The 12,500-nt window shown below is 44.1% G+C and overlaps 1 protein-coding gene across 1 annotated transcript in view; it reads left to right on the plus strand.

Moving 5' to 3' along the window:
- Positions 1–12,500, plus strand: part of arhgap27l (Rho GTPase activating protein 27, like) — a 77,439-nt gene that overhangs the window by 17,857 nt on the left and 47,082 nt on the right. Inside the window, exons 3-5 of the mRNA XM_080724825.1 lie at positions 979–1,276; positions 2,179–3,067; positions 3,863–4,018. Of these exons, the coding sequence (XP_080580951.1) occupies positions 979–1,276; positions 2,179–3,067; positions 3,863–4,018 (1,343 nt within the window). The remainder of the gene's footprint in view (positions 1–978; positions 1,277–2,178; positions 3,068–3,862; positions 4,019–12,500) is intronic.

Here is a 12,500-nt window from a genome sequence, read left to right on the forward strand (position 1 = left end):
AATAATAAACGCAGCTTGCGCTTCCCATAAAACTTTGCTCACACGTTCCCACTAGGTCAAGAAATAAATGCCGCTCTTTTCACATTGGCCTGTTATAGCGCCACCAGGAGGTCATAATAACCTACCTGACCTGGTGACCTGAGCTTCTAGTTTGATTTTATTCTTTATGCAGGGCCAGGCGTGGGACTGGTCCTGATGTGTTTATATTTATGTCCTCCCCAGGCGTGGGACTGGTCCTGATATGTATATATTATATGTGTGTCCTCCCCAGGCGTGGGACTGGTCCTGATATGTATATATTATATATGTGTCCTCCCCAGGCATGGGACTGGTCCTGATGTGTTTATTTTTATGTCCTCCCCAGGCATGGGACTGGTCCTGATGTGTTTATATTTATGTCCTCGCCAGGCGTGGGACTGGTCCTGATATGTATATATTATATATGTGTCCTCCCCAGGCGTGGGACTGGTCCTGATGTGTTTATATTTATGTCCTCCCCAGGCGTGGGACTGGTCCTGATGTGTATATATTATATATGTGTCCTCTCCAGGCGTGGGACTGGTCCTGATGTATATATATTATGTGTGTCCTCCCCAGGCGTGGGACTGGTCCTGATAATATGTATATATTATATATGTGTCCTCTCCAGGCGTGGGACTGGTCCTGATATGTATATAATATGCGTGTCCTCCCCAGGCGTGGGACTGGTCCTGATGTGTAATATATGTGTCCTCCCCAGGCGTGGGACTGTCCTCCCCAGGCGTGGGACTGGTCCTGAAGTGTATATATTATTATATGTGTGTCCTCCCCAGGCGTGGGATTGGTCCTAAAGTGTATATATTATATGTGTGTCCTCCCCAGGCGTGGGACTGGTCCTGATGTGTATATATTGTATGTGTGTCCTCACCAGGCGTGGTGGGACTGTCCTCCTCAGGCGTGGGACTGGTCCTGATATGTTTATATGTGTGTCCTCCCCAGGCGTGGGACTGGTCCTGGTAGAATTCCCCTATGAGTACGAGGGGCGGGACGGAGCCATGGTGTCAATCAAACCCAACGAACGCTACGTCCTATTGGCCAAGACCAACGACCACTGGTGGCACGTGACCTCCGACCCCCTGAAGGCCCGCCCCTTTTACATCCCTGCCAAGTACGTCAGAGAGCTGCCTGGGGACCCCTGTGACCCCCCCGGGACCCCCCTGACCCCTGTGACCCCTGTGGTGATCCCTACGACCTCTACGGAACCTGCTCCTCTGCTGCTACCCGCCCCCACACTGAGGTAACCTTTAGCCTTTAACCCCACACTGAGGTAACCTTTAGCCTTTAACCCCACACTGACCATAGGTCACAGCTAACTATGAAAACTGGAACATCCTGTGCGTCCGCAACGCCTCAATATCTATAGCTGACCTGTTGTGACATCACATTGTTGTGACATCACATTGTTGACCCATATTTAACCAATTTTTGGCTTTATGGACGCTCCCAGATGATGCCCTGTAAGGGAAACAGAATCCCTTGTATGCCCATACATGGAGATCCCTGATGTCATCAATATTAAGCCCATAGCTTGGAATGCCCATATATGGACACATTGTGTGAGTCTCATGTGGTCTATGACGTAAGACATCTATGATGTCAGACGTCAGTCATATCCATATTTGGGAATATATTTTGTCCACATTTTGGTCCAACTTAATCACCAACCACAACGCCAATCACACTTCAAATGATTTCAACCTGCGCGAGGTCGCCTTTTGCCCTTAGGCGTCTTGCTGGTTATTACAATTTACTATTCAGGCATTTAGCAGACACTCTTATCCAGAGCGACTTACAATTAGCAATACATCAACATCAACATCAAATGCACAGCAATATCAATCTAGAAAAATAACTTAGGTACTACTGTAGGCAGAACAAGCCCATAATCAGTAAAAAACCTTATAAAAACCTAACAATGCTATCTGTCTTTCATGTGTGGTCATTGAGGGAAGGTGAGTGTTACAGAAGTGCTATGGGTTTAGAGAAGAGTCTGGGATGAGTGGATTTTGTCCTGGGGATTTTAGCGAGGGTTCTGACAGCATCCCTGTGTTGGCTGATCTGAGTGAACGGGTTGTAGGGGTTGATCAGGCTTTGGAGGTATGGAGGAGCCGTACTTATTATTATGATTCTCTTCATCAGGGAGGACGTTGCTTCCAGTAAGAAGGTGTCCAGAAACAAGCCAGGTGATGAGGTGACCATCAGAACTAAGCCAGGTGATGAGATGACCATCAGAACTAAGCCAGGTGATGAGATGACCTTCAGAACCAAGCCAGGTGATGAGGTGACCATCAGGGTTCGCTCTGACGCTCGGCGACGCACGGAGAACCGCATGTCAACGTTCGGCGTTCCGCTGGAACTACAAGATCTGTTGCCGTTGGCGATGGTAGGGGGAGGGGGCGGAGACTATCCGGCCACTGTTGCCGCTGACAACGGGACTACAGCAGCAGCGGTGGTGGGAAGGACTACAAACATGGTGGCCGACACTGAATCCAGTAGAGCCAGCCTCTCCCCGGTGACTCCTCCCACGGTGCCCGTACGAAACCACACCCACCCCATAGCCGTAGAGACTCCTGTTGCACCGGTGATGCCCTCTGTACCAGTCTCTGTACCAGCTGTTGTACCAGCTGTTGTACCAGCTGTTGTACCAGCTGTTGTATCAGCACTGCCAAGTGGACCATCTGTACCACCAGTACCAGCTGCCCTTCCAGTGATGCCATCTGCACCAACTGTGCCAGTGGCACCAGTTTCAGTACCAGTTTCAGTACCAGTAGTACCAGCAGTGCCAGCGGTACCAGTCATGCCCGTGGTGCCGGTGGTACCAGTCATGCCCGTGGTGCCGGTGGTACCAGTCATGCCCGTGGTGCCAGCAGTACCAGTCATGCCCGTGGTGCCAGCGGTGCCAGTCAGAGACTCCTCCATGCCCACTGGAGCTCCTGAAAGCTCCTGGTCGCCACAGGAGGAGAAGCAGCCTGAAGAACAAGCTCTGGACGACCTGGATGACCTGGACGACCTGGTCCAAGATAAGACGGTAACGTCATCTACTCTGATGTCATTTCTTCTTCTTCTTCTTCTTCTTCTTCTTCTTCTTCCTGGACCAGAACAATACTTTGTAATTCCAGAGGTTCAGAACAATACTTTGTAATTCCAGATGTTCAGAACAATACTTTGTAATTCCAGAGGTTCAGAACAATACTTTGTAATTCCAGAGGTTCAGAACAATACTCTGTAATTCCAGATGTTCAGAACAATACTTTGTAATTCCAGATGTTCAGAACAATACTTTGTAATTCCAGAGGTTCAGAAGGAGCCTCTGGTAGCGCTGCCTGAAGCTCACCAGACGTTTACTTTTAGAACTTCATGCAAACATGATGTAGTGATAGTGAGGACCTCAACATAATGTAATAATGTAATGTAATCTATTACTCTAGGGTCATAATGTAATAATGTAATCTATTACTCTAGGGTCATAATGTAATGTAATCTATTACTCTAGGGTCATAATGTAATAATGTAATCTATTACTCTAGGGTCATAATGTAATAATGTAATCTATTACTCTAGGGTCACATCTATGAGTCCATCCAGGACCTCAACATAATGTAATAATGTAATCTATTACTCTAGGGTCATAATGTAATAATGTAATCTATTACTCTAGGGTCATAATGTAATAATGTAATCTATTACTCTAGGGTCACATCTATGAGTCCATCCAGGACCTCAACATAATGTAATAATGTAATCTATTACTCTAGGGTCATAATGTAATAATGTAATCTATTACTCTAGGGTCATAATGTAATAATGTAATCTATTACTCTAGGGTCACATCTATGAGTCCATCCAGGACCTCAACATCGACGTTGAGGCTCTGACCAATCAGAGGAGACCTCAGGAGCACAGCGTTACCGTGGCAACCACCAATCCAGATCCAGTTCCGGTTCCGGTGGAGAAACCAGATCCTGATCCTGAGACCCAGGTCTGTGTTTACCTCTCTCTCTCTCTCTCTCTCTCTCTCTCTCTCTCTCTCTCTCTCGCTCTCTCTCTCTCTCTCTCTCTCTCTGTTAGAACACCAGTAAGACTCCCTAATCGGGAGATAAGCGACCGTCAGGTCGCAGCGTGATTTTAGGGCAGAATGTGTAGAAGCAGTGTCCAAAAATGTGTTTGAAAAAGTCGGCCTGATGGTGGCGCTATATGGGACAGATCCATGTTGATGACATGAGTGTAGAGCAAGTGTGTACCGATTTGTGTGATTTTAGGGCAACATTTGTAGGAGCAGTGTCCAAAAATGTGTTTTGCAAGAATCTGCCTCATGGTGGCGCTAAAATAGTTTTCTCTTAGATAGATCTATATATAGATCTATAGATCTATATATAGATCTATATATAGATCTATACTGTAGGCCTAGCAACGACGTTGCCTACCTGAATGGTAAATGGTGCATTTATATAGCGCTTTTATCCAAGGCGCTTTACATAGACCCATTCACACACACATTCACACATCGATGTCAGAGGAAACCATGCTTGGCACCAACCTGCTCATCAGGAGCAGTTAGGGGTTCAGAGTCTTGATAATTAACACCAACCTGCTCATCAGGAGCAGTTAGGGGTTCAGAGTCTTGATAATTAACACCAACCTGCTCATCAGGAGCAGTTAGGGGTTCAGAGTCTTGATAATTAACACCAACCTGCTCATCAGGAGCAGTTAGGGGTTCAGAGTCTTGATAATTAACACCAACCTGCTCATCAGGAGCAGTTAGGGGTTCAGATTCTTGATAATTAACACCAACCTGCTCAACAGGAGCAGTTAGGGGTTCAGAGTCTTGATAATTAACACCAACCTGCTCATCAGGAGCAGTTAGGGGTTCAGAGTCTTGATAATTAACACCAACCTGCTCATCAGGAGCAGTTAGGGGTTCAGAGTCTTGATAATTAACACCAACCTGCTCAACAGGAGCAGTTAGGGGTTCAGAGTCTTGCTCAAGGACTCTTCCACACTAACTCTGGGGGAGCCCGGGATCCAACTGGGAACCCTTCGTGCTCTAATAACGGTTTCTCTACCCCTGAGCCATGCCGCCCCTACGTAACAGCTAACTAGTGTGTGTGTGTGTGTGTGTGTGTGTGTGTGTGTGTGTGTGTGTGTGTGTGTGTGTGTGTGTGTGTGTGTGTGTGTGTGTGATGTCATAAAGAGGAAGTGAGCTGGGTTCAGGGCCAGCCAGACAGGAAGTGCTGTGAGGCTCCACAGGAAGCAGGAAGTCACACAGATACCACTGTTTCCTCTTAAAGGAACACGCACACACATATACACGTGCACGCACACACACACGCAAACGCATGCACGCACTCACACACATAGTTTGAGGTTTATACAATAACATTAATTTGGTTACAGAACATTGTAGCATTCTATTATCATGATTATCATACATTCATACTATATGATCTGATACCTATCTATATATTATAGATATTTATAGCCTATAGATTAAAGTGTATCAGTTTAAATGTAAACTCTATAGGTTAAAGTGTGAGTACTTGTAGATCAGTTTAAATGTAAACTCTATAGGTTAAAGTGTGAGTACTTGTAGATCAGTTTAAATGTAAACGCTTCATAACTTGTGACTGAAGAAAGTCAGGAAGTCATTTAGAACTTTTATATGTGGCTGTAGAGAGACCCCTGGTGGCCAGATTCTGACACTACAGTTCAGCTGTGAATGGTAAATGGTAAATGGTGCATTTATATAGCGCTTTTATCCAAAGCGCTTTACAGAGAGTGTGCATTACATTCACCCATTCACACACACAGTCATACACTGGTGGCGGAGGAAACCATGCAAGGCACCAACCTGCTCACCGGGAGCAATTAGGGGTTCAGAGTCTTGCCCAAGGACCCTTCGACATTAACTCAGGGGGGAGCCCGGATTCGAACTGGGAAGCCTTCGGGAACCCTTCCTGCTCTAATAACGGTTTCTCTTTACCCCTGAGCTATGCCGCCCCTAATGAATGATATTGAATACTTTATACTTAAATACTTTATACTTCAATAATGTCAACAATAATCTTTTGATATCCTATTGGTTACATATCAGACTTTATAATCATAAAAAACATTCTATTGGTTTTATAAACATGTTGATTAGATGTACTATTGTTTAGATATATTAGACTTTATAGGAGGTATCGAGGTTGTGCGTTGGCTTAGATTAGGTATGGTAGTTTTGAAATTATTTTGGTAGGCAGTAGAATATTGGATGTTGCATTTTATGTTTTTTGTTGCATTGTTATTGTAGTGTTTTCTTTTAGATAGGTAGGCAGGTAGACAGACACACAGACACACCGTCTCTGCGTTCTATGATCCTATAGTTTACTGAGACGCTACGCTCTCTCTCTGCGTTCTATGATCCTATAGTTTACTGAGACGCTACGCTGTCTCTCTGTGTTCTATGATCCTATAGTTTACTGAGACGCTACGCTGTCTCTCTGCGTTCTACGATCCTATAGTTTACTGAGACGCTACGCTGTCTCTCTGTGTTCTATGATCCTATAGTTTACTGAGACGCTACGCTGTCTCTCTGCGTTCTATGATCCTATAGTTTACTGAGACGCTACGCTGTCTCTCTGCGTTCTATGATCCTATAGTTTACTGAGACGCTACACTGTCTCTCTGCATTCTATGATCCTATAGTTTACTGAGACGCTACACTGTCTCTCTGCGTTCTATGATCCTATAGTTTACTGAGACCCTACGCTGTCTCTCTGCGTTCTATGATCCTATAGTTTACTGAGACGCTACGCTGTCTCTCTGCATTCTATGATCCTATAGTTTACTGAGACGCTACGCTGTCTCTCTCGTTCTGTGTTGATGTTGTTTACTGTAAGTGTGGATAAAGACATTGTAAACTGAGAACCTCCAGATGGTGGGTGTCACTTACTGTGAAGTGGTTAGACCCTCCCCTCCCCCCCACACCCCCAAGCTCGCTGTGAGCTTGTAGAGAGAAAATGTGTGTGTGTGTTTGTGTGTTTGTGTGTGTGTGTGTGTGTGTGTGTGTGTGTGTGTGTGTGTGTGTGTGTGTGTGTGTGTGTGTGTGTGTGTGTGTGTGTGTGTGTGTGTGACTGACATATTTACATCTTCTACAGCTAATCCCATCATATGTTGTTGTGGTCGATGAAGTGTTTGTATTAGAGATGGCACCACCTTTGACCTTATAGCCTAGAGGAAGCCTTTATGACCAACTATTACATACCATCTCAGAGCTGGGTTATAGAACTATTAAATACCATCTCAGAGCTGGGTTATAGGACTATTAAATACCAACTCAGAGCTGGGTTATAGGACTATTAAATACCATCTCAGAGCTGGGTTATAGGACTATTACATACCATCTCAGAGCTGGGTTGTAGGAGCAGACTATTTGTATTTATTTATTTTCTTGGTGATACATTGAGGGCAAACGCTCAGTTTCAATGATGCCGAGATTACAATACAATCAATCAACAACAATAGTACCAATAAAAACAGCAAGATACAACAAGTTATGCTGTATAAAACCAAGCAAAGAACAGTAAGAAAATAATAACACAGACAGCTTAATTAAAACCATGACAATCTAAAACAATGAGGTTTGAAAGCAGGTTTTTCTATTGAAATCATGGATTAGAGTTTAAAGTGTGTTGTAGTTTGGTCTGTTTTTCCTCGGTCAGTTTAGGCTTCTATTAGTGAAGGTCATTCTGAGAAGGTGTTGTGAACGGAGGGGTTTGGTTTGGTTTATAAAGTACAGTGGTGGGTTCATAAATGTAAGAGTATTACTAACTGTAGACTATAAAGTACAGTGGTGGGTTCATAAATGTAAGAGTATTACTAACTGTAGACTATAAAGTACAGTGGTGGGTTCATAAATGTAAGAGTATTATTAACTGTAGACTATAAAGTACAGTGGTTTTATTAAGGGTCACCTGTGATGAAGCGTAAGACAGAATGATAAATGGCATCTCGGGGCTTAAAAAGACTATTTGTGTTCATATCTGGCAGTCTAGGACATAGATGGGCAACTGGTGGCCCGGGAGCCACATGCGGCCCCCAACTTCACTTAATGCGGCCAGCAGGTTAATATAGGAATACTGATATATTATTGATTTTACGATTACGATTCCAAACATGCGAACATAACCCGCTTTACAGTCTATATTAGTAGCTTAATGACAAGTAATTGGGTTGTCTTTTTATGTCCAATGTGTTTGTTAACAAAGTTAATATAAGAATTAAGAACATATAAATACATTTGAAATTAAATACAAATTTTACTTTTCAGGATACCAATTAAAAAAATGCATAAAACTCAGGATTCCATTTCAAAAACAGGAAAAATAGCAGATCTACAAGCTCAAAACGCGTTGCACTGCGACGCGTTTTGAGCTTGTAGATCTGCTATTTTTGCTATTTTTGAATGTATATGTGAAATGTGGCCCTCTGGAGTGAGTGTGAAAATATAGTGGCCCTCTCCATCATCAAAGTTGCCCACCCCTGGACCTACAGACTGGTTGTTAGAGGGTTTCAACTTGGGATGTCCCAACAAGGAGGCAAAAAAGGCTGGCAATGTATTGTGCTGTGTTTGCTATAATCAGCAGCCACATATGATGGAGACTCTGTTACTTTTACCCTTAGATTACTAAGTCACTGCTGTTGATTGATGACGTGTTGTAGAACTGGAGTCAATGACTCATCTGGAGTCAGGACTCTTCTGGAGTCAGGACTCATCTGGAGTCAATGACTCATCTTGAGACAGGACTCTTCCGAGTCCACTCCAGTCACGAGTCGTGAAAAAGCAGTGAAATACAATAATTGTATTGTAGGCCTACCCATATTATGAGGAGCCCATTCACATTAACATCATCAAAGTGCTGTCTGCTGCTTTTCATTTATGAATTACTAGATTTATGTTTTAATCTGGTCTCGGTCTTGACTGAGACTCGCCTCCCGCTGACTTGGTCTTGACTCCAATAATATTGTGTGTCCTTCTATGACAGGGTTAAACCCTAACCCTAACCCTAACCCTAACCCTAACCCGAGTCCAAACTGTTCTCCATATTAGAATATTAAAACACACAAGGGCGACTACATCTCCTGACAAAATATACTTTTGGTCAGACCATAACAAAGTCACCGAAATATGCATCGCAATTACAATATTTTATTTAACTATCATCATCAATATTTAATATCGATGCCCTTTTATCAGGTGTGTTCTGAACAAAACACTAATAACTCAAAATGAGTTTTACAAAATGAAACCAAATGTAACCTGATGTGCAAGGTAAATAAAATGCTTTTCTTTGACCGTTTCAGAATAAGACACCAGGGAACAAGGAATCCTGGTTTGGCAGGTCGTTTAGAATACGGTTTAGGAGTGAAGCTGCAGACCGTATAAAGTATGTCATCAGGCCGCATTTGGCCCCCAGGCCTCACTTTGGACACCCCTGTTGTACCATCCCCTTTGTGTGTGTGTGTGTGTGTGTGTGTGTGTGTGTGTGTGTGTGTGTGTGTGTGTGTGTGTGTGTGTCTTGTGTGTGTGTGTGTGTGTGTGTGTGTGTGTGTGTGTGTGTGTGTGTGTGTGTGTGTGTGTGTGTGTGTGCGTGCGTGCGTGTGCACTTCTCTCTGTCTCTGCCATACCTGGCATTAGGACAGGTAAGGGTTAACTCAGGTGAGCGAGCAAACCCCTCCCCCTGCTCTCGCTCTCTCTCTCTCTCTCTCTCTCTCTCTCTCTCTCTCTCTCTCTCTCTCTCTCTCTCTCTCTCTCTCTCTCTCACACACTCACACACACACACACACAAACACACACACACACGGTGCAGCAGCAGAAGCAGCATTAGCATCATGCTAGGCTAGCAGGAAGATCAGGTGAATAAAAACATGTTTTACTTTAACTTTTACATCATGCTGTGATGTCATCATGAGGCTGATGCTGATTGGCTGCTGCTTTGTCTGATGAGGGCTTTGTTTGTTTGTTGTAAACACGTTTACATTTTACTAGCGTGTTAGCTGTGTGTGTGTGTGTGTGTGTGTGTGTGTGTGTGTGTGTGTGTGTGTGTGTGTGTGTGTGTGTGTGTGTGTGTGTGTGTGTGTGTGTGTGTGTGTGTGTGCGTGCAACTGTGCATGCGTGCGACTGTGCGTGCGTGTACAGCTAATGTTTTAAGAACTCAAGTGTTGAAATTCATGTGGTTTATTAGAATAATAATTATCCTACAGTATACAAGCTTTATCAGACCAGGGACCCCTTAGCTGAGAGAGATGAAGCAGGGACCCTTTAGAGAGAGAGATGAAGCAGGGACCCCTTAGAGAGACAGATGAAGCAGGGACCCCTTAGAGAGAGAGAGATGAAGCAGGGACCCCTTAGAGAGAGGCAGGGACCCCTTAGAGAGAGAGAGATGAAGCAGGGACCCCTTAGAGAGACAGATGAAGCAGGGACCCCTTAGAGAGACAGATGAAGCAGGGACCCCTTAGAGACAGATGAAGCAGGGACCCCTTAGAGAGAGAGATGAAGCAGGGACCCCTTAGAGAGAGAGAGAGAGAGAGAGAGAGAGAGAGAGAGAGAGAGAGAGAGAGAGAGAGAGAGAGAGATGAAGCAGGGACCCCTTAGAGAGAGAGAGAGAGAGAGAGAGAGAGAGAGATGAAGCAGGGACCCCTTAGAGAGACAGATGAAGCAGGGACCCCTTAGAGAGACAGATGAAGCAGGGACCCCTTAGAGAGAGAGATGAAGCAGGGACCCCTTAGAGAGAGAGAGAGAGAGAGAGAGAGAGAGAGAGAGAGAGAGAGAGAGAGAGAGAGAGAGAGAGAGAGAGAGATGAAGCAGGGACCCCTTAGAGAGACAGATGAAGTAGGGACCCCTTAGAGAGACAGATGAAGCAGGGACCTCCACTATACATAGATTAACATTGTCTTGCAGATTAAACTCATAGATAAGGTCTTCAGTCATCAGTGTTGTTGTTGATGAGTCAGACATTTGAACCACTGTTGATCACTATCTAAAGTTGACCTTTGGCTCTGTTCTTGGTCAGTTCTTTTCCTTGCTTATTGTAAATGGATGTGCATTAAGAGCGTCTGCTAAATGCCTACGTTGTAAATTGTATTTAACACTTGTTGAATGATATTCCAGCAGACTGATCTGCACAGTGATAAAGTGCAGACGTTTTCCTCTAGTTTCATTTCCCTTTGGAAATCTATCTACAAATAACATCCTGCACATCATTCTACATTCATTCAACCTGACAACTGACTGGGAGAGATGGGTGGGTCTAATGATCTAATGATAGGTGGGTCTAATGATCTAATTATAGGTGGGTTATTGGTGGGTCATCCAGAAAGATGATATTACTAAGGTGTTAAGTACAGCCTATGGACACTCACAATCATTTGGAAATATAAATATTTGATATGGTGTCATCATAATCAAACTTAATGTTGACATGTCAGTCTGACTGGCAAGAACATACAAACATGCTGATCACTGTTAGACCCTATACCATGAACATAGCTGATCTATAAGATCACTGTTAGACCCTAGAGCTGTGAACATAGCTGATCTATAAGATCCCTGTTAGACCCTGGAGCTGTGAACATAGCTGATCTATAAGATCCCTGTTAGACCCTGGAGCTGTGAACATAGCTGATCTATAAGATCCCTGTTAGACCCTAGAACCATGAACATAGCTGATCTACAAGATCACTGTTAGACACTAGAGCTGTGAACATAGCTGATCTACAAGATCCCTGTTAGACCTTAGAGCTGTGAACATAGCTGATCTACAAGATCCCTGTTAGACCTTAGAGCTGTGAACATAGCTGATCTACAAGATCACTGTTAGACCCTAGAGCTGTGAACATAGCTGATCTACAAGATCACTGTTAGACCCTAGAGCTGTGAACATAGCTGATCTACAAGATCCCTGTTAGACCCTGGAGCTGTGAACATAGCTGATCTATAAGATCCCTGTTAGACCCTAGAACCATGAACATAGCTGATCTACAAGATCCCTGTTAGACCCTGGAGCTGTGAACATAGCTGATCTATAAGATCCCTGTTAGACCCTAGAACCATGAACATAGCTGATCTACAAGATCACTGTTAGACCCTAGAGCTGTGAACATAGCTGATCTACAAGATCCCTGTTAGACCTTAGAGCTGTGAACATAGCTGATCTATAAGATCACTGTTAGACCCTAGAGCTGTGAACAGCTGATCTACAAGATCCCTGTTAGACCCTAGAGCTGTGAACATAGCTGATCTACAAGATCCCTGTTAGACCTTAGAGCTGTGAACATAGCTGATCTACAAGATCACTGTTAGACCCTAGAGCTGTGAACATAGCTGATCTACAAGATCACTGTTAGACCCTAGAGCTGTGAACATAGCTGATCTACAAGATCACTGTTAGACCCTAGAACCATGAACATAGCTGATCTAC

Source organism: Nannobrachium achirus, assembly GCF_963921795.1.
Source record: "Nannobrachium achirus genome assembly, chromosome: 4".
Lineage (NCBI taxonomy): Eukaryota > Metazoa > Chordata > Actinopteri > Myctophiformes > Myctophidae > Nannobrachium > Nannobrachium achirus.